Source organism: Syzygium oleosum, unplaced genomic scaffold (genome assembly GCF_021117445.2).
Source record: "Syzygium oleosum isolate NSW1041296 unplaced genomic scaffold, Sole_v2.1 Sole_v2.05, whole genome shotgun sequence".
NCBI lineage: Eukaryota > Viridiplantae > Streptophyta > Magnoliopsida > Myrtales > Myrtaceae > Syzygium > Syzygium oleosum.
In genome coordinates, this window is record NW_026607489.1 from 6,373,158 (window position 1) to 6,399,185 (window position 26,028).

At 44.5% G+C, this 26,028-nt stretch overlaps 3 protein-coding genes and 2 non-coding genes across 6 annotated transcripts; 2 read left to right on the top strand and 3 right to left on the bottom strand.

The window, feature by feature from the left end:
* Positions 1-2,045: 2,045 nt before the first annotated feature.
* On the bottom strand, positions 2,046-3,364 carry LOC115676319 (protein EXORDIUM-like 2). Its single transcript, XM_030599199.2, has one exon. The coding sequence runs from the start codon at positions 3,263-3,265 to the stop codon at positions 2,291-2,293; it is 975 nt and encodes a 324-aa protein (XP_030455059.1). The 5' UTR covers positions 3,266-3,364; the 3' UTR covers positions 2,046-2,290.
* Positions 3,365-8,902: 5,538 nt separating this feature from the next.
* On the bottom strand, positions 8,903-13,522 carry LOC115676353 (uncharacterized). Of its 2 annotated transcripts, XM_030599243.2 has the most exons (7): positions 13,397-13,522; positions 12,880-13,290; positions 12,629-12,752; positions 12,305-12,443; positions 10,392-10,428; positions 9,977-10,271; positions 8,903-9,325 (listed from the first exon to the last, which is right to left on the bottom strand). In XM_030599243.2, exons 2-7 carry the CDS (start codon positions 13,063-13,065, stop codon positions 9,201-9,203), a joined length of 906 nt encoding a protein of 301 aa, XP_030455103.1. In that variant the 5' UTR covers positions 13,066-13,290; positions 13,397-13,522; the 3' UTR covers positions 8,903-9,200. The 2 variants fall into 2 exon arrangements, with proteins under 2 accessions (XP_030455103.1, XP_056167176.1); XM_056311201.1 differs by having other exon boundaries at positions 8,903-9,899; positions 12,880-13,513.
* A 7,249-nt stretch (positions 13,523-20,771) lies between these two features.
* TRNAM-CAU (transfer RNA methionine (anticodon CAU)) lies at positions 20,772-20,856 on the top strand. Its single transcript is given in 2 exon segments — positions 20,772-20,809; positions 20,821-20,856. It is a non-coding gene; the product is annotated as a tRNA-Met (tRNA).
* Positions 20,857-21,379: 523 nt separating this feature from the next.
* On the top strand, positions 21,380-21,467 carry TRNAY-GUA (transfer RNA tyrosine (anticodon GUA)). The gene is given in 2 exon segments: positions 21,380-21,416; positions 21,432-21,467. It is a non-coding gene; the product is annotated as a tRNA-Tyr (tRNA).
* Positions 21,468-21,917: 450 nt separating this feature from the next.
* LOC115676402 (uncharacterized) lies at positions 21,918-25,337 on the bottom strand. Its single transcript, XM_030599304.2, has 5 exons — positions 25,171-25,337; positions 24,281-24,739; positions 22,851-24,174; positions 22,629-22,775; positions 21,918-22,504 (listed from the first exon to the last, which is right to left on the bottom strand). Exons 2-5 carry the CDS (start codon positions 24,326-24,328, stop codon positions 22,008-22,010), a joined length of 2,016 nt encoding a protein of 671 aa, XP_030455164.1. The 5' UTR covers positions 24,329-24,739; positions 25,171-25,337; the 3' UTR covers positions 21,918-22,007.
* Positions 25,338-26,028: the final 691 nt, after the last annotated feature.

Consider the following 26,028-nt stretch of genomic DNA (forward strand, 5'->3'; position numbering starts at 1 on the left):
AGGAGGAGGAAAAAAAAAGAAATTTGTAGGCGTTTCGAAGACGCGAACGGTGGGGATTTCGCCAGCGTGAGCTTTTCGTGAACGTGAACGGCGGTGATTTAACAATGGAGAACGACTGAGGGCGTTGGATGGTCCTACTTTGGTTGATGAGTTCCGACTAAGCGACGGTCGTGATGCTCGGCTTATGCTTGGGCCTAATTGACGACATAGGACGAAAGTCCAACTCGAGATTCGTCTGGGCTTATTTCGATGTTTCGAGGCCCATTGATTTTGGTTTGTGATTTAGATTATCAGAGATATTGGTAAAATATCCACTTTTAGTCTTCGTCCTTGAACTTTCGCATATTTCCAATGACGTCCTTAAATATTTAATTTATCTAATTAAGCCCTTGAAATTGCGTAGCAATTTTCTCCAAAGTCGCTTGATTGGAGCTAATGTGTCTCTGGAGATGGTAAGAATTTTGTTTTAAAAACCTCGAATTTTCAATGCTCATGTTGAGAAATCCCATCACGCGTGATTTGATTGTGGCATTCGAGTTTAAAGTCTTTAGTCCATGCATCGGCTGGGAATGATTGGTTTCAGGATGAATAGGTTTCAAACCTGTAACCTAGAACTTATCTTGTTAAAGTCGGTTCCCTATTTTTTGAACCAAGAACCAACATGGTTGACCTTGGAATCGGCCTGGAATTGAACCTGCCGATTCAAGGCCGGTTCCAAGGTCAACTCGTGCCTAGAGGGGGCTTTTCTTTTTCTTTTTCCTTTTCATTTTGATCATTTATTATATTTACGATATATATGTATCAAATATGAATACAATTCTTTTATGCTTGACAATAACATGTCAAATATATTCAGCTTTAGCAAATATATTCTATTTTAAGAAAGAGTAAAAGAACTCACTTTGAGTTAGGCATAAACCGATTCAAAACCAGTTTAGCTCTAGATTCTATCATTGCTGATTCTAGTTTACAGGCCTGGGTAGAATCGGTCGATTCGGGTTATGAAACCGGGAATCGAACTGGTCAAGGTTGGTTCCTAATTTTTGAAATCAGGAATCGGATAGGTCCCCTTGTGAACTGATTCGATCGCTCACCCCTAGCATCAGATGATCGCCCAGATGACAAAAAAAGATTCCATGTTTCTTATCAGCTTTGACGGATACGTTAGCTTTAATTAACTAGATTCTAAGTCCAAAAAACTTAACTGTAAAGATTATGCAAGTTCAGGGACTTGATTAAGCACATTAAATGTTCAACACCTTGCTTCGGAAAACCATGCAAGTTTAGAGACCAAACATGGACTTTTATTTAGCTACAATATGTCTGTCACGTTTAGGTAACAAGGCGGCCACAACTATAATAAGAAATGATTTTTCTGATGGACTATATAAAAATATTTATATGAATAGGCTCCAATTGGGTAAATGACATTACATGGATAACCATTCCAAGTAAAAATGAATGGACGATATGATTATCTTGCTCGCCCTTTCTTTTGCTATGAATCTCTCTCTCGACTTGATTCGCAACCTGGTCATCATCGAGCGCAATTACAGTCGATCTAGGGTTGTGACCTTAGATTGGAGAGAGAGAGAGAGAGAGAGAGAGAGAGAGAGAGAGTTTTTCAGGGTTTAAAGAGAGAGAGAGTTTTTTAGGGTTTTGAGTGACATTTTCACACAAGGTGAAGGTACTCTAGCCGATTTGGACTAATTCGGTCGAAAACGAAGTAGTGCTTCGCATGGCTTGGAAGAATGAACAAGGAAATGAATGAGTCAATGCCAAGTGTTGCGATGCTGCATATTTCTTTCTTGGATATTCCAAGCGGCCAACAGGATTCCACAAAAGTTCTTTGCACGTCCAAAAACTTTGCTTGTAGAAACTCCAGAGTCTCCATGTTTCTGAACTCCACGGATGAAGACTTGATTCGCCATCCTTCTTTATTCTATGAGGATCTTCATCGGCACCAAACTTTTTCGACAAGTATGCGGATGAATTATGGAAACATTCCAGCACAACTCCGGTCATAGCTAAACGAGTCTTGGAAGAGAAACGAGAGAGATGTTTGACATGCATTGACGTTCAATCGTTACAATGAAATCGCGTTATTCAGGCGATCTGCAATAGCCACGGATCAAAGTAATCCACAAATTCCGAAATATTGTATTTCAACAACATAATTTAAAGCCCCAAAAATAGAAGCAAGACGTATAGTGATATAACCCCACGTGTGCACTATACACGTATGAAAATGGAAGTACTCCTCGTGTTTGTGTATTGCTCGGTTGCTGCTCTACACGGCCGTCTTGCAAGTAGACGTCTTGGGGTTCCACATCGCCGGCAGCAGAAATTTCCGTCCACCCAAGCCAATCGCGTTGTAGCTCGCTCCATTTGTCTTGTCCACCAGGACGACCCCAGGATAGCCGGGGAACGCGCCGGCCCCGAATATCCCCGTGCACGCGGTCACGGCCTCGAGGGGCACGTCGCTCGGGCCCTGGAAATACCCCGTGTCGAACGGGTTCGTGACGGTCCCCGCCAGGACCGTAGCCAAGTTGATGATCATCCCGTCGACCCCGATGTCCCCGCTCGGGGCCACGAGGGGAGGCATCTGAGGCCCGTAGATCGGCTGGTGGAAAGGCCACGCGCACTGGCCAGGGCACTGGGACACCGAGTTGCCGACCCACGCGTACGTGAACTTGGCGCCCTTGCCGCCCGGGGCCGTGGTTGACCACCCGTGCAACCCGCAGCTGTTCATGCAGAAATCCTCGACGCCAACATCCGACGAGGTCAACACAAAGTTGACGGCATTGCCGCCACTAGGCTTGGCGCTGGCGAGCTTGGCGGACAGGCTCACGATGTCTTGGTTCTTCAGCGCTTTGCCCCGGGAGTACTCGCCGTCGACGAGCTGCTTCCCCAAGACGATGTGGGCGGGGCCGCCGGCGTACGCGGCGGTGGTGGACCACCAGGAGGCGACGGACGGGGAAGGCTTGGCTGGGCTGCTGAGGGAGCGGAAGAACTCGGCGACGATGGAGAGCTGGCGGGGGGAGAAGCGGCCGTACCAGAGGAGGTTGACGGTGACGTTGCCCTTGAGGAGCTGGCCCTTGTGGTACGTGAGGACGAGGGGCGGTGTCGTGACCAGGGACAGCATCCTCGGGTGGGCGGCGCCGGCGGAGGACGGGGCGGAGAGTTGGGACAGGACGAGGAGGAGGGCGGCGGCGGCGAGGATGAAAGGAGGAGGAGGAGGAGGAGACGACGACGGAGCAGCCATGGTTTCGGACAAATGTGGAAGAGTTTCTCACGTTGGCGATGAGGAAGAGCGTGTCTCTGCGTTGCGTATTTATACCGGGGGTTTGCCGCCGGCGGAGAGAAAGGAGTGATGAGCATGTCTCTCCTCGGGGATAGACGGAGGAAGATAGAGACGCGGCAGCAGATCTGTTTGACCAGCTCGGGGTCAAAATTCAGGAACGATCGTTAGAAGAACCTGGACCACGTGAGCCCGGATCGCCATCCACCGTCGGTCGAGATGAACTTCGCGTTGGATTCGCATGATCTCCCGGTTGTCACGAGCCGAGCTCACGTGTTCCCGGGCGCAGGCAACAGTTTCTCCGAAATCAGGGGGAGGCCGAGCCAAGATTTGCGACGTATACGGGCAGAAACTTATGGGAGGTTCACTTGGGGATGAGAAAATATTACATGTACCGATTTATTGATGATTCTGTTGGATCGAAAAAATTAAAATATATATATGTGTAAGAACTTGGTTTGGATCTAAGATTATTAACTCGGGTATTCTGAGATTTATTTAAAAAAGTAGCCGAGTAAATTTTATTGCTGCTCATTAATCTTCGCTAGAATTTTTTTTTAAATGGAGTCCCACTTCAGTTGATCAAGGCGTTATGCTTTTAAGTTTTGTTGATCAAAGCGGTTCGATCGAAAAAATGTACCTAATTTCCACTCAGGTGGAAGTAACACAACATGACGGGACACGTGAAAAGATTAGCCACCTTCCCATCGCTTCAAAGTGCCTCAATTGCTGAAGAAAAGGATGGTAATTTAGTGCATCGAGCGGTCCGAAATCGAAGCACAACCGATAACAATTATTAGTGACGTAATTTATAATATGCTTTGCCTTTTTTTGTTGGTTTTTTTTTTTGAGGTTTATAATATAATATGGGAGAGTGGCTAAATTGAAGAAGGTTTAAAGGCAACCCATGTTTTTAGTCCATGGACGTGGATTTGGTCTTTTGATCGGTTTTGAAAGAAGCGGCTAGGAGCTAACTGTTTCTGATCAAGTCAAGCCTACTAATAATTGAGTTGTTAACTGTATTGACCAATGTGATTAGTACGATATGATGAATTTAATAATTGAGGAACAAAAAAAATTAGAAAAAAAGAAGCAAGGAATCATACTTTCACTCTGTATTTCTTGAAATTTCAGTTCTAATAACTGATAAAAAAAACTATTTTTGGTCATGATCGGTAACCTTTACTCTTCATTTTTTCTTTGGCCGGAGTCGATCCTAGATCGTCATACTAAGTTCCGGATCTATTGAGTAGGCTTCAAGTTTTGAAAAATGTCGGAGTTTCGTCATCCCTAATGATGAGAAAAGTATGCGTGACCCGTTTTCAATTGAACTGAGGAGATAATCTGATGCGAGAACGGCGTGCTGGATATCACGTATCGAGATAGATCGAACATAAAAAAGATTCACAGTATTAGACAGGGTATGTCTAAAACACAGCCAGTATGCAACGGTCGTTGTCTTTGTTGACACCCAAAATTATCCCTGGTGAGAGTGGGCCGTTTACAAGTTACAGAAAATATAAAGTACGGCCCACATAGCGAAAATCCAAAAAGGCCGCAAGTTAGACCCAGAGGCATTAAGAAGGCCTAAGGTAATTGTCGACAAGATACGTCATAAAGGTGTCGACAAGTTCAAAATCACGAGCCTTGCACGTGACATCGACGAGTTCAAAATCACGAGCCTTGCACGTGATGTCGACGAATCCAAAATCACGAGCTTTGCACGTGACGTCGACAAATCCAAGATCACGAGCTTTGCACGTGATGTCGACGAATCCAAGATCACGAGCTTTGCACGTGACGTCGACAAATCCAAGATTACGAGCTTTGCACGGAATCATGGTAATACGTGACGGAAAATTCATTTACACGTGTCAAAAGGTAAAGATATGACCGTGGGCGTGAAGATCAAGGAAGAAATAAAGAGACACGTGGAAGAAAATTAGCTACTACGTGATGCCCAAGGAGCGTAAGCAACGTCGATAAATCAGGAAGCGGTTAAAACGCGAAACGTAAGGAAGTGGAAAACGACTTTCAAGGAGAAGTGCGGTCAACAGTTATCAAGCTGCTATATAAATATTCAAGGATTTCCAACGAAGAGGGGACATTCTTTGACAAACACAATACATCTTTTATCTAGTCTTTATCCTTAACGCATTAGGAGTAGTTTTAATCGTAGCCTTCAGATTATTTGTCGTAGATTCAATTCCGACGAGAGTCTTTATCAGGTTCAGCATTGTTGATTAAATTCCAATGTTGTGCCACCAGTTCAGCGTCGTTGATTAGATTCCGGCGTTGTGCTTAGAGTATAGCTATTGATTAGATTCCAGCCATATTTTCTTAAGCTACGTCATTGATTAAATTCTGGCGTACTTTGAAGCTGTGTCGTTGATTAGATTCCGATATAGCTTAATTTCAACATTTGCAAGTTGTTGTTTCATTGTTAGTATTATCGAGTCTAGCATCTTATCAAGTAGAGGTGTCAAAATGGGTCTTAAACCCATATATGACCCATTTAAAAATAAATGGGTCACTTTAATTTTAAAGAGTCAACCTTAAATGGGTTTTAAATTTTAAAGCTTAAAGATAAATGGGTCTAAATGGGTTGAGTTTGAAACCCTTGTCCAACCCACCTACTAGTCTAGTAAATGGGTTAAGTACTAGATCCATCTACACACTCTCTCCCTTTTTACAAAAATGTTTAAAAAAAATCGAAATTTAATTATTTTTTTCTCTTTTTCTTTTATTTTTTCTTTTCTCTTCTTTCTTTTTCTTTTTTTTTTTTATTTCGGCCGGTGGTCGGCCACGGCGACCGGCCACCGGGGCGGGACGACCTCGCCGGAGGCCTGCGAAGCTTGAGCTCACCGGCCTCGGGCGAGACTCGAGCCTCTCCGATTCCGGCGACCTCGAGGCTCGCCCGATTCCGGCGACCTCAAGGCTCGCCCGATCCCGGCGAGGCTGGAGCCTCGCCGATCTGGCGAGGCTCGAGCTCGCCGAATCTGGCGAGGTGGAGCCTCGCCCGAGGCCGGCGAAGCTCGAGCTCGCCGGCCTCGGGCGAACTCGACCTCGCCCGAGGCTGGCGAGCTCGAGCTTCGCCGGCCTCGGGCGAGGCTCCACCTCGCCAGATTCGGCGAGCTCGAGCTCGCCTGAGGCCGGCGAGCTCGTCCTCGCCTGTGGTCGGTCGCCGGCCACGGCGGCCGGCGATCGGCCAAAAACAAAGGAAAAAGAAAAAAATAAAAATAAGAAGAAAAATAAAAATAATTAAAAATTCGATTTAAAAAATAACCTTGGATAATGACTTTATGGAAAATATTTTTTAGAAATGTCGCATTTTTCGTAAAACAAACAGAACCTCAATTTTAAAAAAAATTATAAATTTTTTTCACTAGCTTTGTATTGCATAAAATATTTTAGCAGTATAATTTTTTAAAAAAAATCATAAGAAACAAGTATTCCTAGATTAGGTTAAATATAAAAATGTTTTAGCAATATGGGTCGAGTCAGATATGGGTTGGGTATGGGTCGGATCGGGTATGGATCGAGATATTTACACTATGAATAAAATGGGTCATAAACGGGTTAATGGGTCAATTTGGGTCGGACCATTTATGACCCGACCCGAACCCGACCCGACCCACCCGTTTAACAGGTCTAGTATCAAGTCAGGGTGTAAGATCTAAATTGGGATTAATAAACGCATTTGACATTCTCTGTCCAAGCTTGATTCAGGACCCTGGTCTCCCTTAATAAAATCTGAAACGCAGCGTTCGGTGAAAGATTTTCGACGGAGTAAAAACCGGCGAAACAGTCTTATAAAATTCTGTGATTTGCAGCGCAGGAACAAGAGAAGACCAATCTGGACTGGGTGGACAAAGGAGATCATCAGCTCGTGCAAAGAAGGGCGCTCGGCTTTTGGAGGCTCCCCGCCACTGCAGGCCCACGGCTGAAGGCTGCCGTGGACTAAGATCCTGGCGAGCTCCATAGGTAGACTTTAGGCAACTTTCCCATTGTTCAAGTCAAATGATCATTTGGAACATATGATTAAAGGATACATAAACTTACATATTGTACTACTGAGGCTAAGTTCAAGTAAACATGATGACTTAACGTGATAGGAGTCGTTTAGAGTGTAGATGGGGTAAGTTTTGGTACCGAATTTTTTAGAGGTATGCAGTGCATGATTTTGACGGCGAAATAACGTCGCTGATAGCGCCGATTGGATATTTGATCGGTAGAGAAGTCATAGGCAGTTTGATTAGAACCACATGTCGGTGCGTTGTGCCTAGAATGTGATATGAACGTGATTGACGTGACCGATTGGATCCTAATTGGGGACAATTTGGGGGGTGGGGAGTGAAAGGTTAGGATTTTCTTTCGATTGGGCCAGTTAATCACATGACACAATTTCAATGATAGATGAGTGGTGACCTCTCACGGTAAGAAGATTAATTGCTCTTCATTTTCACCTCATATTCCATATTGGACCCTAATCCCCGCTAGCCCAACCAAACATCAGATCGGTACGGATCGAACCATAATTTCACTTGGAAAAAAAAAAAAAAAACACCTATAAGATTGAGCAAAAGGAACCACCCAAATCAGAAATCGCCTAAATTGAACTGAACCACGTCCGGTTCCATAAAATTGAGATCGGTGAAAATCGATCTAGTTTCCAATGTGGACCCACCCGGATCGGACCGGATCGATTTTTTTTTAAATTCCTATAAACCCTAATCTGATAGATTTTCCCTTTCTCTCATTCACAAACTCACGCCTCTTGTTCACAACTTCACAAAAATCCTAACAAATAGCTTTTCCCTCTCATTTGCACACTCTCTCAATCACATGATGCCTCTCTAAGTCATAACTCACAGTCTCGCAGCCTCGCCTGAACGGCACCCCCTCGCTCAACCGTCAACGCCTCCCTCTCGCCTGTCTCTATCACGATTCATGCCTCGCGACCTCTCCTCTACGCCACCCTCTTGCTCGACCGTCGACGCCTCCCTCTCGCCTCTCTCAGTCACGACTCTGTTTATCTCTCCCGAGAGTCTCTGAATCGTCAATTTCAGTAGCTCGACAAGTAAGCATGTGGTTTTCACTTTTCATCACAACTAGGATCTATAGAGTTAAAATTGCCGTGTTGTTCCCGAGTTAATTAGCTAGTTGTACAATGTGCATTGCTTGTTGTAGCTGCGACAAGCAATGCTCCGATTGTTATTGGGTAGTGGGTACAGTGCTCTGGCTCTTGTAGATCAAATTTGCTTTCAAAATTCAAAAAAAAAAAAAAAAAAAGATAGAAGGGGCTTATTCCAGGACCAGGTGGGCCCGTTCCTGGTTCCACAAATTGGGAACTGGCCCACCCTGAAATCGATCGTCCCTAAACACAAATATACATTTTGATTTTCGAAGCTCAACTCCTAAGCATAAACTGTGGATAAAAAAAACCATAGAAAAATCATCATTAAATGTTATGGCAATTCTTTATTGGAAGAGAGAGAGAGAGAATAAAAAAAAATCCCCTTCTTGTCAAGTACCTTTTCTTTAAAAGATATTAATAAAGCTTCAACAATAGATAAATGAATTACGTTTGGACATGAGCGCGGAGAAAAATGAATGAATTATTCTATCAAAGAGAGAGATAAAAGGAAAAAGAGAAAAGAAAGGGCCAAAAAAAAAAATGAAATGAAAAATAATGAAATCAGGTGTTGATTAGTCTTCTCCTCTGCTCCTCCCGCATCTCGCCATCTCTCTCTTCGCGCAGCAGCGTCACGATCATCCACCTGCTGCTGCTGCTGCGTTCTCTAGGCCGGGGGTGAAAAAAAAAAAACAGGGAAGCCAACATGTACACAGAATGTCTCGTTGTGGAACAGGAGGAGCATCGGAGGAACAATGGGGACCATCAGTTTGATGCGCTCGAATGGTGTTTCTTTAGGTTGTCGGAGCTTTGAGAAGTGGCGAACCCTGAGGGTGGTGGTGGTGATGATGATGTTTCCGTGGCAGTCGAGGCCTGTGCGTCGTGGGTATCTGTCGCCACGGATAAAGAACACCTCGTGAGTCAGAAAGAAGGGGGTTGAGTTCTATCTTAGTGCCTAGACACATCAAGAACTGATCATGCATCGAATTTAACTGCGCATGCGGCCAGATCCTGACGCTACACACGCAAACCCGTTTTTTTTTCGCGATCCCTGCAATGCTGCTATTCACGCTTCAACGAGAAGATTTTTCACGGCGGTGAGTGGTTCCCCGATGGCCGAAAACAGTGTCCCGAGGATGGAGACTTGACTGCATTTTGCTCAGGCTCGACAGGCAGTGATGATATGGAAAGCACGATGGCAATGCAGATCCGCATCGGAAGATCTTCTTCTTCCCTCCTCCCCATTCCTGCCGTGCATTCCCGAATTGACCCTCGAAATCATGTGATGGGTCATACCCGCAGAAGCTTTGACAGCTCATTCACATGGCCTTTTGTGGGTCTCGCCCACCTGGCCCCGACTGCCCACGCGGTCGCGTACATATTCCAATTGCCAACCAAATTATCTTTGTCATGTAATCTTGGCCACTCACGAAAACAAGAAGAGGGAAAAACTCGAGCCATGTTCTAAACAGTTCACGAAAATGAACACGGAAAAGAAAATTATAACCCACAAACAAGAAGAAGGAGAAGGAGAAGATCACCTGCTGCTGCGGGAGAAGTGAAGGGGAGCCTGAGAGGTTGGAGAGTGGGAGGGGGAGGAGGGTGGAAGTGGGAGAGGGGGCCCTCCGCCTGCGCAGGATAGTAGACGTAAGAGGGTCCGGGGATGCGGTGCGCCTGGTGGGCCGCAGAGTAAGCCCCCCTCCCGGTCTGCAGCGAATAGCCGTAGTAATACGGGGAGACACCTCCCATGGCGGATGTCGAGGCCGACGCCCCCCCGTACATCTGCTGATAGTACTGCTGCTGCTGCTGCTGCTGCTGAACCGGATTGTACATCGCCTGCCCCCACCCAAATCAATTTAACCAAACGATCACCACATGTTTTTAACCCGTAAATCCTTTCACGAATCCAACTTAATGAACACTGAGATTGAGAGAGAGAGAGAGAGGGAGACTCACTTGGTGGTATCCATATTCAGGAGGGTAAGTCGAGTACCTGAAGCATCAGGAGGAAAAGAGATTATAACTAAGCATGAATTACCACAATTCGTGCGATCTCTGGGTGATGACATTGCACGAGACTAACTTTTAGCTCTCACAGCTTCTGTGGAGTTTTGGGTCGTACCATGTTCGAAAGAACTGTTCAGTGCGAAGCTAGCGAGTTCAAGGGACAAAGGGACAGTGATGATGGAAGCGAAAGTTCAATGGTAACTGTCGAGAATGGTCATTCGCCCTCTTTGGTGCTCCGGGAGCACTACTAGTGCTTTGTGATCAGTAAGGACAGGGAACAAAAGAAGAAGAACACGGTACTTCTTTTCAGACGGTTGTCCTGCAACACGGTACATGGCCGTTTGCGCTTTGTACAGTGGAAGCGGGACTAGAGTTTGGGCAAAAGTAGATCTACTTTGGGAAGGCTGGAGAGGTGCTTAAGCTCAAAGCCATGGCTACCCGAGACTTGGACTCTTGTTCGACAAGGATTTCGTTAACAAGCGTCTCAAAATGCTTGTGGAGGTCTCTATGTGAGAAAATGCCTCCAGTCCTAATGCATTTCTAGTGTTACGTGTAATTACTATATCAGAGTGCGACATTCCAAAATAGGTCTTGTTAATAGTACTCTAAAATCACACAATAAGATTTGACAAAGAAATATTTTCTTTTCCTTGATTGCTTTAAGTGTGTATAACACGAGAAAAATAGTGCTTTCGTAAATGACAAATTTTGTTCTTTTCGGATGTTTACCAAATACCCTCAAAGCATCGGTGACGAAATTCCTTCCAAATCAACTATGTCGAACTAATACTCCCCAAACACTCGTTAACAAGACTCTTTTGGCAATTCTTTTTTTTTTTTTTTTTTTGTGCTCAACCGATAGACTATTCCGACCATCTAAAAATGTTGAAGACTTCCAAACGTCACTTTCCTGGTTTTAATTAATTTGCAAGCTCAGTTGTCCCCAGCTCATCCTATCAGTTCCAAGTCAATCCAAACATGAAAAACTTCGGTAAATTCCAGTCTGCACCACAACTCTTTTTCAGCTTGTTTCCACATGTATGTGTTCTGCCATGGTTATTACACTTGGTGCATCGATGACAAGCCATCCCACACAAAAGTAACTAAGAGGAATGCTTTCTCTAATTCAACTTACATGACAAGAATGTTATGTAAATTTCTCATGAACAAACGACGTGGTTAGAACCAATCATATTCTCGAAAATTCGGGTAGAAACATATGTCGTTTGCCTCGGGGCCTAGGGATTTTTTATGGGACCCAATCTAGATCCCATATTCCAGGCAAACCACAAATTGACCCCACTCTATTTTTTTTCCCTTGGAACTATATTACGACATTAATTATGTAAATCAATCTCGCAACCTAATCTTAATTCACTCCAAGCATAATTAATAAAAAAAAACGAACAAAAAGAAAAGGAGAAGTAAACACTAAATAATGAACTCTTTAGTGGCTGGATTTTTCATGAGGGGTTGCACATGTGAAGTAAACCCTCTCTCTCTCTCTCTCTCTCAGTAGTTACAATTACAATGCCCGGTCAACTTTGACCGATTGTTTCAATGCTGACAACAACTGTACACTGCGAATGTAGTGTTCATTATATCCACGTTAAATTAAAAAACATCAAACATATGGACACACACACACACAAGACCGGGCATTGAGAACGGTGCATAGTGTGTCTGGTGCTGTAATTGTATGGTATGGACCATTTTCTCTCAGGATGTATGGCCAACCGCTGGCTATAACGAGTACCCAGAAAAGCAAACGACCCTTCTTTTAACCACGAAAAGTAAATGCATGTGCAGATAGATAAATTATGCAGATGGAGATGGAGATTGATTGATGAGAGAGAGCTGACCCGTAAGGCGGATAAACGAACGGCGGCGGCGGCGGCGGCGGCGTTGGGACCGACGCCGCTCGTCCGCTGTAAGGCACAGTGCCGCTGGCTGTCGGCAATGCTCCTCCTTGGTAGGGGTAATTGCCACCTTGTGCTCTCCCTGCAGTGGTCCACAACATGTTGTAACTTTCTTGATAAAGAGTTGACAATGAAAGGCATTCTTCATCGCAAACATCACATGTTTATCTTTGGATGCGCGCAATCAGTGGACCCGTTAAAAAATCTCGCGAGTTTCGATATCAAACGACAGGCAATTGGCGTTGTAATGCGTAAATTGTAATGAACCTCGCGGCGGCGAAGGTCGAGGTCTGCCCATGGAAGCAATGTTGCAGTTTGCCCTTCTTCCATCTATAACCGGGTTCGGTTCAACACAAGCTCTTCTCGCTGATTCCGGGTCACGAAATGTCACCTTAAATTGTTTTTCCCGTGCGGAAGAAAAGGCATAAAAGTACTCCCATCAGTTTTCTACGGCCAAGACATCGGACGAAAAAGATACGCGCGCCGCGACGGAAATAGGGAAAAAAACCGGCACTTACAAATCCATAGCCTTTCGACTTGCCGGTGTTCTTATCGGTGATGATGACGGCCTCGAGGATCTCCCCGAACTGCTCGAAGTAGCGGCGCATATCCTCGGTCGGGGTCTCCCATGCCAGGCCTCCGACGAACACCTTGGTCAACGTGGTGTCGCCGAACTGCGATCGGTAGTGGGGTGGGTAGGCCATTGCAGTGCGAATGTCATCAAAGAGGAGCTTCAGCTTCAAGTAGGGTTGTGTGCGCGCAGCGTGTTCCTTTCTCTTTCAGTAGCGATGTCTTCTCTTCCGCCTCGTTTCGCCCCACGGCGCCTCATCACCACCCACAGCACATGACATGAACTCGACCGCCGTCCCCTCCATTCAGCTCATTAAGGTACCATTTGGGTTGGTCTGCGATCGTTGCTGTTCTTGAAACTAAACAAGAAGTAGGTCAGTTAAAAGAACAAAGACCACCTGGTGTTGTAGAGAGAGAGAGAGAGAGAGAGAGAGAGAGAGAGAGAGAGAGAGGGAGAGATCCGACAGGTGCAAGCGCTAATTTGCTGGCTGAGCTGAGGTGAGAGGGAGGGGGTGGGGTTTGTATATGTGGGAATGACAGCTGCTCGTGTGAGGAGGCACTTTTGAGAGAGAGAGAGGCCTCACTGTCTGATGCATTAATTTACACACCCATCCTCCAATCAATCAAGATTCAAGTCATTTTTTGCTCCAATGTTTTGACCCTCTCTGGGTTGGTCATTTGTGTTGTTTCTCTCGGTTGTCGTCTGGGCTTTGCCCCTCCCCCTCCCTCCCTCCTTCGTCTTAGCTTAATTAAGTAATCAAGCACTTTTGATCAAACCCTTTCTCTTGCCATGTCACATGGCTTCCTTTTTCACCTTCATCTTGCTTGGGAGGTGAAAGTTCTCTCACTTATCGACTCTTGGTAAATCAGATTGACCGCAGGGATCGCGACGGCGGGCTTCGCAGGACTTTCGGCATGATTTCCATAGTACGATTGATTCTACCCGATACATACGAAATTTCCCGTCAAACGTTATTCAGACCGGTATCATACCGTTATAACTAGCCATTCAGCTAGAAATGTTAGGCCTTTTTATTCTTTTCACAAGCACTTGTTATTTCTGTACCGTCTTGATCCGAGGTAACACCTCGCGTCGTTGGCCGGTAATTATTACCGCCTGGTGACTTGATGATAATACGCACATTAAAAGTGAATAATGACACCCGAAAGCGAGCGATGGCATCGTTAATCAAGACAGTAATTTACCCTCTCTTTACTCAATCAGAGAACAACATTGCTCATGGTTAACTTTTTTGCCTTTAACCTCGATCTCTAACCAGCAAAACTTGCTTCCTGTCTCTGCGGGACCCGTTACAGATAGATAAGCCACGAATCTTAGAGATTGATCATGATGATTTATGAAGGTTTCCATTCCTCGACAGCCAATAATAGATCTTCATTTCCAGCACAATGCCACAGATTACTACCACTCGAGATGGCCTGCAAAGTCAAATGATTGATCATTTTCCTCTCGATGCGATCGAGAGGGATAGATTGGAGCGAAGACGTTGTCTCCCTGCGTAACCGCGTTCTTGGTGTCAGTTGTGATCTAGGGTTTTTCCTCAAATTGAATAATCCACTCATCCAACGCTGATAGTTCGCATTTAAATCATGATTTTCGCGTCTCATCTAGTGCATCCATGAAGGAACTCTCGCTTTCCGTTGCCCCCTCGAGCTGTCACATAATTGCAAAGTGAACATAAATATGCGTAGGTATGATGTTGGGGGCGGCGACAGTAATGTGCACAACCTCAAGGAAAGTTAATGACCCCATCAAGGTTTTGCGTCCAACATATAACTTAGTCTCGTCGAATTACTAATCTAGTTTCGGACGTATAGGTTAGGTGCCATGTTGGGTTTGATCTCGTGCCTTATGCTAGTTAGGGAAACATTATTAAGGCAAACCTTCTTGTTGATAAAGATCATGCCCCGGAAAAATCTTACCATAATCATGAATTTTTATTATCTGTAATATCTCTATGTCATATGATTAGGATATTTCGAGAATGAGAAGAAGGAAGCAATTGCCTTAACAAAAGGGGATCCTTACTTTCATTCTATTTATCACCATATATGTGAATATATACATGAGATATGAACGATTTAACTACCAAGGTATAAAAAAAGACCATTTTAAGGCACAATTTATACATTGTCAAATGACCCATTTCCTAGGACAAAGAGGCTTATGACCTGCTTCCAATGCTTGCTCTCCTCTTTTTATCTTAACCTGTCCCTCGCTTTTGCCTTTCTCTCTGGCATTTCTTTGGAACAGCTTAGGCGCATAGCAACAACACAGCTCAGCTCATACCCTAACATATTCTGATGCTTCTTTGACCCAAATAGAATACTTACTCCTAGTTTTGACCGGTCTTGAATGTTTTATTTATTCTAGGGTTTCATAGGGGCAGGCAAGAATATCCGGCCAACTCCCTCGAGGATCAATCCAACATCCCCACATGACCCCCATGGTATTACCGACCTCTGCGAAGTTTACATGCGTAAGCTGTTATTTGCGAACTTCCAAACGACAAATGGAGATCGAATGAGACAGTTCGAGGTGTCTCATAAAAAAACCAGATCATCCTAGGCAAAGAAGCGAAACCCTAGAAAAGGTGATGGGAGATCATGTGAAATGGGCGGTTGCGATGAAAACAAAACTACCGAACCGAACAGAGTCCAAGAACCCGAGAGATCATTCACCCAGAACAAGAAAAGCTGTTTCTTAGGTAAGGTAAGCACTGTGTGTTATTAGATTATTCTTAGATTGTGGACTGATGGCTGGCCACTATGCTGTCCATTAGCCGTCCAGAAGCTTGATGTCAGTACTCAGCCACGCATTCTTAATTGGAAAATGAAGGCTGGTCTTTGTTTATCTTTTCCTCACCTTTTAATTTTTTAGGCCATGTTTTCTTTCCAATCCAGGTTGCAGGGTGAGCCCTGATTGGTCATTCATCATCCAATCGTCACAAGCATGTGAGTTCACCTCAAGAAAGGCGCAACCCTGAACGAAAGTCGACTAATGTGGCCGATGGGACTGGACTAGAGGAGATCGACGGGCGAGCGAGATCCTCAGAGCTTAGGTTTCGGGGCAATGATAGATGGACACTCCAGAGAAGTTCGAGGAGGTGAATCGTGATGGTGAGGCAACAAACCGACTCGCTCAAGGACCGGCAAGATTCAAGCAAGGGGTAGGCTCCGATGCCGGTTTGAGCTCCGCCTTCTCAGTAAGCAGGCCTCACGAGTAACCCTCAACCTATTGATGTCAATTCAGATACCCACACTAGATCAGCATGTGGTGTGCCTTACACTCCCATTCCGATGGTGCTAACAATCTTGGTGGATGGTTGAGGAGATGCCCAAGGTATTTCCAGTCGTGCCGAGTGCCCGATCATCAAACAGTAGAGATGGCTGCAATGTATTGAGATGACAAAGCAGATGTGCGGTTTCAGCAATTGGCAGCTTAACCATTAATCATGGTTCAAATTTAGCAAGGAACCGTGACGTCGATTTTAAAGAGAGGAAGTATGTTTCGCCAAAATTGGATTTTACCAAATATCGAGAAGACAAGTTCTGTGGCGATTTCGGACATGAGTCTCAATAAATCACAAGGAACAGATGTGCTTTATCAGAATTTAATCGATGATGAAGTAATTAACACATTGTTGGAATTTAATTGACGACAAAGTGAGATGATAGATAGATATGACGCCGGAATTTAGATTTAAAACTATGATTAAAGTACGGGAATGGAAAGATATTTAAATTGCGGAGAAGATAAATTATGGAAAAGTAAAGATAAAAATATTGCTAGAACATTGAGTTCCTTGATTGATTGATTGTAGAGCATTTACATGAATAAACCTTGGGTATTTATAGCCTAACATAATTGATAATCGCTTATGAACGGTTATTATTTGAATCTTCGGGTGTAACTTCCTTGCCAACATTTCAGCCTGCATAACTCCATTTATGAACTGTTATTACTTGAATCTTTGAGCGTAACTTCCTTGCCACAATCTCAGACTTCATTCCTCATAGTCCTTATCCAAACCAATTTCTTATCTTAAATATTAATCGTGTGGTTAAACCGTTATCGACTAATCGCCATCGTATATCGATACCGGTACTTAGTCACTAGTATTCATGATTATTAGATAATCGTTAAGCAATCGTCTTTGCATAATAACACTTGATCATCGATATAGTGGTTACTTACCAACATTGGAGTCAATCGTCAACTAATCACCACCGCATATCAATAGCAACGCTTGGTCATCGATATCCAAAATTTGATCCGGCATTTTCCTCTTGCCGATAGTTCTGTCCATAGCCGACCAAACCCTACTCCATCAACTAAGTTTGTTGATTATAGTCAAAAGTTGGTCATTCATAATTGAATCCTGTTGTGTTTTGATAAATCATCTGACCCCTAAAAAGATACCTTTGATGTAGACGCCTTGTATAGTATATCAAATCGGGATACACTGGTCTACTTATCTTGATACGTGATCTTGCAGTTACTTTTCTTTCTCAACAATTTGTTTTGAAGGTTGGTTTATTTAGAGATCAAAGACAATGGCTTTCTAAGAATAAAAAAGGTTTGGAAAGGGACTCTTTCGATGCGACTAGTAGGGCCAGCACCAATAGTAGATAATCATATCATGTTTGATGTACCGAGCTTGATTTACAATCGAATTGGGTATTGAAGTACGTACCGTATGCACTTTTCGTGTACATCGTATTCGCTTCACGGGCATATTAGAGAAGGCATGGAAAAAGTACCAAAAAAAATTCTAAACATATTGTACTTGTGCCATTTCAGTCCTGAACTTTTCAATTGTGCTACTTTAGTCCTAAATATTTTCACAATTTGCCAATTGAGTCCTTACGGCCAATTTTTTTAATTTTTTTTTGTCTTTTTTCTTTCTTCTTTTTTCTCTTCCATTTTGATTGGCAACCCTCGCTCGCGGCTGGCGGGGCTGCAAAGGCCTCAACCAAGTCCTGCTGGCTCTAGGCGAGGCGGCCGTTGCCCAAATCTGGCGAGGGCCTGGGCAAAGGGCCGCGACCCTCACTGGCAGCTGGTGAGGGCTTACTGGCCCTCATCCACCGGCCATAATGCAATGAAAAAAAGAAAGAAAAAATTAGACAAAATTAGACAAAATTATACAATATTTAAAAATATTATTTAAAAGCATTCACGTCAACGTCGGTTGTGCCACTTAGGATGACCGGCATCCATGTTAGCGATTTCTTGTCAAAATTGGCAAGATGAACTCAATTGACAAAACGTGAAAAATATTATAATTATATTGGCACAATCACAGACCCAAAAAAAAAAATATTGACACAATCGAAAGGTTTAGAATTGGATTGGTACAATTACAATTGGTTTAGAATTTTTTTTTGACACTTTTCCCTAATAGTGTCTAACATGATCAAACTCAATTCACGAGAAAAATCACATGAAGTAACAGCATTTAATCCCGTGTCGTGTACCTTTATTTTCTGGACATCTGCATCCATTACCGTGTGACGTGCAATGAGCAAGAATATTAAAACAATAGTTACAAGTCCCATAGTCCTTGTTGATCCAACTAAAATAGTATAGTGCCTTTTTGTACTTAAAACTTATGTCGCTAGGTCAAATATCGAATAGATTTTGTCGTAGTTACGTTTTCATCCTTACGATATTTTTCATGTAAATTCTCGAATCGGGAGCAAAAAAAAAAGTAGCGTAAAACATAGATTCTCTGAGTACTCTCTTTTCGAAAATTTCGTGGGGATATACGCAACTCGACTTGTCATCCACACTCAAATAACTCGGCGACGCGGGACTAAATGCTTATCTGTACTTTATGTATTGGACTTTGTCAAGAAATGCTCCGAGAGGGACTCCTCACTTAACAATTAGACATTAGATTCTTGTACTCGCATCGCTTTTCCCAATTACGTGGCTTAGCTCGAACTTAACATTCAAGCCAAATTAACGCCTCGAGCTCGTGGAAATTTTACGAAAAGAACATTGCATGAATTATAAACCGTGTCGATCAGATGCGTGAAAATCATCGGTAACGCCTGCACCCACATGATTAACGGTTCAAATACACTTTCATTTAGCAATAACCTTCCCCTAACGTTCTGTCTATTGGCTCTAAAAAGAATCTGCATGGAAAGAGTGGTGGGCAAGCTCGGTGGTAGCTGCCAGCCAGCGTTAGGGACGACGAGAGACAGCTATGAAGGACGACTCTCTCTCTCTCTCTCTCTGTCCCTCTCTCTCCCTCGAATGGTTTTCATATTCACGGGCAATGTGCGAGTCCGTGAAGTTGCAGGAGATTTCAGTCGTCTTCCACGTGGGGGGTCGTATCGCTTGCCCTCGAACTATGAGCTGTCTTTCCATCTTCTCCCCCTTCCTCCTTTTCACTGCAACAACGCACACTCCAACCTTCACAACATAAAACATATCATTGCATTACATTACACTACACACACACACATCTCTCTCTCTCTCTCTCTCTCTCTCTCTCTCTCTCTCTCTCTCTCTCTCTCTCTCTCTCTCTCTCTCTCTCTCTGTTTTGGTTTGGCAGGGGCACCACCACTAGGACTGACTGACCAACCCCACTATCTCTTATTATCCATCCACCACTGCAGAAACCCCACCAACCAATGTCCACGCCAGCCAGCGTGTGTGTTCCTCCCTTTATCGTCCCCCATTTTTAAAAGCTGCCTTGCTTGCAGAAAGACCTTCTTCTGGGTCGTCGTCAACTTGTGCTTTTTCTCCCCCCCTGCTACTACATACAGAAGGAGATATGATATCTCTCTCTCTCTCTCTCGTGTCCGTTCCTCAAGACTCCACCTACTTTCGGTAGTCGGATGCCTGCCTCCGTGCATGCGCTTCGGCCCCCCTTTTCTTTTTTTCCTTATGTCCTTCCTTCTTCCTCGTGAGGAAGATCATGATATTCGTTGTTGACGTGATGATTAGAGTTTTTAGCTTTCGCTTTCTCGCAGTTTCCTTGTGCTTGCTGCCACCAAATTGGCTTTGATCGCTTTCTCGGTCATTCTTTCGAGCAATCTTTCGCGCATGAAAACCGAGGAAAGATGTTGGGTTCGATTCATTTCATCTGTGGTGTGATCTTACGCGATAATCTGTACTTTAAAGCGAGATAAACACATGGCGCGCAGCGCGATTCGCTTAACTCTAAGCCACCAACTAATGACAAGGGTCATCGGGACTTCGCCACATTCGACGTTGGTCGCTAAACCATTGTCAAATTGGATGTAGTAAAAGTTCATAGCGAAAATGGCTTATAACTCTAGGCCACCAAATAATGACGTGCCTTCCACTCCAATGAATGAACGAACGAACGAATGACTCATTGTTATGTTTTTTCTTCCAAGGACCACATGCGCGAAATGGGAAAGAGAAACGGTGCCCAGAAGTCCCCACCTTTCATTACCATGTATGTAGCTTTTCCCAGCATCGTAGCTCATATGTGGAACGCACGGGTCTTTGGAATCGTAGTCGACAAGCATTCCCAAGAATGATAACACCTCGTCATGCGCGATTAACCCGAGGAGATAGTTGAACAGGAGACAGGCAGCGACCCCCGCTCAGGACGAGATCCCACGCGCCTCGGGAAATCTTAACCTGCCTATCGCGGATCGACGGTTGAGATGGAAGAGGCACCGAGGCACCTTAGGGGCTTTGCTGATTCTGCAAAAGCCACGTCATCATCTTACGAGTGTCACGTAAGGATGACGACGTTGTTGTGTGCGAAAAATGTGTGGATAGAGGGTCTACATCTACTTCTTTTTTATTGCAGAACAAGACAACAAGAGCGGGGTGGTGGCGCAGTTGGCTAGCGCGTAGGTCTCATAGCTTCTGAGTTATCCTGAGGTCGAGAGTTCGAGCCTCTCTCACCCCAATCCACTCCCTTTCTTTTTCTTCCCCGATTCGAAGGGAAGAAGTTCCTTTTCCAAATTTGCCTTCTTCCCTTTTCTTCCGGTCCGTTGTTATGAGCCTCCATACGATGGAATTAGATCTACATTTTCCCTTTTGATCACCCGATGCGACTCAAGCCGTAGAACGCGATTCGATCAAGGCATGATCGATTAGCGAGGCTCTAATCTGATTGCTCTTTAGAGTTTCCAAATAATGCGCTCTTCCATGGTGTCGGGATTTCACTGTAAGGAACGAGAGATAGCTGAGAATGAGAAACCATCTTTCGTTTTCTCTTTTCCCCCCTGTTCTCCTCATATTCCAGAGTTTTGCAACATAAATCAAAAGGCTTTCTTACTCGGATTTTCCACACCATCGTTGGTCCTTGTCCCTATTGACAGGAGGTCAGATCGTCCGGTTCAGCTACGAAATGGTGCTCCGGAACCGAATGAGAATTTTAAGTTATATTTGACATTATATTAAATTATAGCGTCAATCGATCAACAAATCCGACCTTAGCTCAGTTGGTAGAGCGGAGGACTGTAGTGTGATCCACAGCTTATCCTTAGGTCGCTGGTTCGAATCCGGCAGGTCGGATGTTCTTCTCTTTTGGTTCTTCATTTTCCATTTCAACTTCTTCTTCTTTAATTTGTTTTTTACGTTGTTGATTCCCTTTGAAATATATGGGTTATGATGTGCAAGTCTTTGAATGACCAGAAACAATGTACGCATCAACGTTCCAGGGTCACATCTAGTAAAAATCATGTCTTTTCAACCGAGCAATGCATACAAAAATTGGCATACTAAACGACGCCATACACTGTAATTGTACCGAACCTCATGTTATTATTCTCGACGCAAGGAAGTACCAAAATTACATTTGACATTCCAAAAAACTAGGATAAACATCAATCACCATCGACATAAAAGACCGGAGAAATCAGTCTCCGACAATAACTAAAGGGTGGCCGAAACAGACAGCCGGAACATTCGAGCGCAAGGTTAGCCAGAACGAGTTTTTCTTGAACCAGGGCAGCAATTCGAGAACATGGCGACCTCGAAAGCTCAGTTTCAGAAACAAAAGTCAATCTACCTCAGAGAGGGAAATGATCAATGTGAGGTTGAAACGAGTGCAGATCATGCATTTTTGAGAGCCGAATGGTGGCGAGAATGGCTCTTTGACTTGCTCTTGCTCTTATGCCCGGCACCGGCGCTGCTCTTGTTGACTCTGGAGGAGAGCGATCCACCCTGGCTCGATCTCTTTGCCGCTTTCCTATATGAACCCCGGCTACTGCCCCCCAGTGCAGCTTTTGCTACGCTATCAGTGAGTACATCTCGCGCCCTCTGTTGCTTAATGGGCTGCTTGTTGAGATAGACAAGCTTCGGAAGGAGACTACAAACCGCCTTGCGGAGTTGATCATTGCTGATGTTGCTGTGAATTGGATTTCCCAAGAGGTTCAGAGCTTGCAATGAATTGTAGTTAGCCACGAGCTGACCGAGAGCTTTTGTGGTTGTTATTTTGTTGAAACTGAGGTCCAAGACCGTTAACTTCAACAGCCTGTGAAGACCCTCGACATCGCTGATCTTGTTCCCGGCGAGATAGAGCTCCTTGACAAGCGTACAGTTCGAGAGCCCTAGCAACCGATGGAAATTCAAATTCCAATTAGAGTCATGTCAACCAAGCGTTGTCATCAAGAGTTTTAAAAGATTGGATAACTCTTTCATTGTATCACATGAGCAAAGGGCAAAGCTAATTACCATGTCCAATTCGAGAGATACGGTTGTAGCTGAGGTCAAGTATATGCAATCTGGTCAGTTCCCTAAGCCCTTCAATGGCATTGATTTTATTTCTCGATAAGTCGAGTACATGAAGCCCCTTGGGCAGCGAACCGGGGGGAATGCGAACTGCAAAAGAGATAATCACTGGATAAGCACATAGATGCTATCTCTGGAAAAGGTCGTTCTTAATAGACATCTTACCTATGCAGTTGCCCGATAAGTTGACGGATTTGAGACTGGAGAAAAGAGACATGGTGGGAATGACTCTCAACCCCATTCCGGATATGTGAGCCACGGTGGAGGAGGAATTGAGAGTCTGGATGACGCTATTCGCGTGCAGCATCTCTTCAGAGAGATTAATATCCTGACGCTTATGCAATGGCATGGCGCTCCTTGTCGGAGATCTGATACTCTCGGGCGAAGGCGGGTAAATGATAGCCTTATCACTGTTCTCAGCATCATCAACCGCAATGGAGGGATCGATGCATAGATCCTTCACCCAGTCATCTACTCTTTTGAATGATGAAGATTCTGCAGGGAAGGCGACCCATTGGTTCTGAGGCCATAGGCCAGAAGAGCCTCTGAAACCATCCCAGCCCTTTTTCTCGTTCTTATCATCATATTCAACTTGGTTTATGTATTCCCCTGTGAATGATCCTGGTGATTCCATCTTGCCAAACTTGAATGCCCTGTTAGGCTCAATAGTGTCGGAAGAGTAACCTCCTTGCTGGTTGATAGTGGTCAAAGCAGGAATTGGCTTTGGTTTTGTATTCTGAGGCTTTTGCATGTTTCTGTGGCTCCAGAGGAACAACTTCCACCACAATCTCCTACTTCTCGAAGGAAGAACCTGGCTAGACGAATGCTTTTTCAACATCACTTTATCAGCACTGAAGCGTGTCATCACCGACACTGGGCTACCTGGATTAATATCCTCCCTCATGCCGCGCGATAAATCCTGCAGCTCTTCGAATGACTGAGATTTGGATGGAGGCAATTGATCTGCTAGCGTTCTCATCACCTCCCTCGTTTCTAGACCAGAACAAGAGCGCTTAAGCATCGGCGAACCCCAGAACTCTACCTTCGTCATCCCTGGATCACTAACATGTCCACCTTGAATCATGTCATTATCTCTTTCCACAAAATTTTCAGATTTAATCTCTGGAGTGTCCAAATCGGCATCAAAAAGATCACCAGATATCATCTTTCCCTTGCTTGACTGATATTCTTCTCCGACCAAATTATTTGCTTCATGCGATTGGAGATCAGAATCAGAGAAGTCCCTCTTGATGGAGACGTGCTCTTCGTGCTCGTCTTCCCCCTCATATGCTACCTCAGCTGAATCAACCACGACAGGCCTCTCATCACTCACGATCTTAACATTGTATTTAGATTTTTCGTCGATACCGAAAGGAACTGACACACTGAAAGTCGTCGATTTCAACTCATCAGCCTTATATGGTTTCACGGGATGTTCAAAGGTCACTTGTACTGCCTTGTCCTTGCCGAGGGTCGTTTCCTCATCAACCTATACACAATGAATCAAAAGGGTAAAGTTAGCAGATATCTAAGAAAGGCAAAAGAAACCTCAGAGATCAAATCAATTTTTAATGAACAATTAGCTAAAGTCTCACCTTCTTCTTCCTCCCCACGAACATGGAAAAGCAGTTGAACTTAGCCATCACCCACTACTACAAACAATATCTTGAAGGCGCGACCGAGCTAAAAAGGGAAGCTAGTGAAGTCGTGTATCCTCCTCTTCAAAGTTTAACCGAATGATAGACGAACTCTTTCCTCTATCCAAACGATGGTCAGTGGTCACATCTCCGCCGTCTTTCCTCTGCGGAACTCTTTCAATCGGATGCTCTTTCGTCGAGATCACATCAGAGACGAGATCCAATCAAACGTTAACCATAATCAATGGGGAGGCACCAGACCAGAAAGCGAGCAAAGTCGACGTAGGACTGAAGCCCAGAACGCGAAGGACCGACCCCTGCTCTGGCTCCAGAAGACACCACTACAGCGTAGGCCAGAGTTGTAATCGCAGCAGCTTCTCCCCAGAAGCTTCGCTCAATGTTTCCCCCGAACCCTCCCTGCATAGGCACCATTAAGACAGACGAAAGCACATAAAGACGTACTTCTACAACCCAGTGAACAAAATTCAAAAGAAAAGAAGAAGAAGAAGAAGCAGAGCATGCGGGGCTCGATCGTCCGCAATTGAGCCAAATCCATCTTTTCCATACCAACACAGCTTCCAGAAAAGAAGCCGACCCAGAATCTTAGGGGGTCATACATAAGCAGTTCCGTCCCTTAACCGTCAAGAACCGGCCATGGGCTCGGATTCTTGCTCGGGACAGCGCGACTCCCCAAGAAAAAACCGACGAATGCCCGATGTCGAATTTTAAGAAACCAGCGGGACACGTTCCCCACCCAAAAAACAAAAACCCAACACACCCTCGATTCCGCAACATCCATTCTTGAATCCGAGAAGCCGAGATTGGACTCCGGGGTATAAGAACCGTACCTTGCGAAGCTGAAGTTTGCCAGATTGATGGCCGCCACAACACCGGGAGAGTTCTCGCTGCAGAAGCAACTGGACAGAGTCCAACGCCGGAATCACGCAGACCACAGAGAAGGGCAACCACGTCTGAGACACAGAGAGAGAGAGATATATATATATATATATATATATAGAGAGAGAGAGAGAGAGAGAGAGAGAGAGAGAGAGAGAGAGAGAGAGAGAGAGAATGTGGTGGTGGTGATGCCGTGATGGTGGTGGTGGTGGTGGTGGTGGTGGAGGAAGAAGGAAGAAGTAGCGAAGGTTTTATTCGGTAAAAGACGTACGCGCATGCCACACGGTTGTGAGCTTCCCATCTTGTATTACCATAATAAACGTTTAGAAAAATAAGATCATTATATATCATATTTAATATAAAGAATACTTAGTTTAATTACCTTCCAATTTTCTGGACGTGTCACGAAGATTCGGTAACGCCCGAATAAGAAACGAATCATCGAAACCCCGCGTGCACCTGATGCTGGCTGCCGTCGAAGAAAATCCGAATTTGAAAATGACGGGGTTCATATCTAAATAAGGCAATTTCCTCTCCCTTTGTTTTTTTTGGGTAGAATTTCCTTGGATATTGGTTGATTAATAAATGCCCGCGAGGCGCCCGTTAGCAAAATAATGTTGATGGCGATTATCGAGAAACTCAAAAGATTGTTATGAATAGTGGTGAGAGATTTGTTTTTCAAAATAAATTTGGAGAAACATGTCGAGAGTGCTTCAGTATATAATTTTTCGCTATACGAAAAGTAATTTGGGGTAATTGTGGCGCAGGCATACCGATTTAGAAATTAGGATCTTTTGTAGCATCAATCC

Coding starts and splice junctions, on each gene's coding strand:
- LOC115676353 (XM_030599243.2), bottom strand. CDS start 13,065: ATGGCCTACCCACCCCACTACCGATCGCAGTTCGGCGACACCACGTTG. Junction 10,429..12,304: donor TTCGTTTATCCGCCTTACGG/GTCAGCTCTCTC, acceptor CTGATGCTTCAG/GTACTCGACTTACCCTCCTG. Junction 10,272..10,391: donor CTGAATATGGATACCACCAA/GTGAGTCTCCCT, acceptor GGGTGGGGGCAG/GCGATGTACAATCCGGTTCA.
- LOC115676402 (XM_030599304.2), bottom strand. CDS start 24,328: ATGGCTAAGTTCAACTGCTTTTCCATGTTCGTGGGGAGGAAGAAGAAG. Junction 22,776..22,850: donor CTTATCGGGCAACTGCATAG/GTAAGATGTCTA, acceptor TCTCTTTTGCAG/TTCGCATTCCCCCCGGTTCG. Junction 22,505..22,628: donor TATCTCTCGAATTGGACATG/GTAATTAGCTTT, acceptor ATCGGTTGCTAG/GGCTCTCGAACTGTACGCTT.
- LOC115676319 (XM_030599199.2), bottom strand. CDS start 3,265: ATGGCTGCTCCGTCGTCGTCTCCTCCTCCTCCTCCTCCTTTCATCCTC.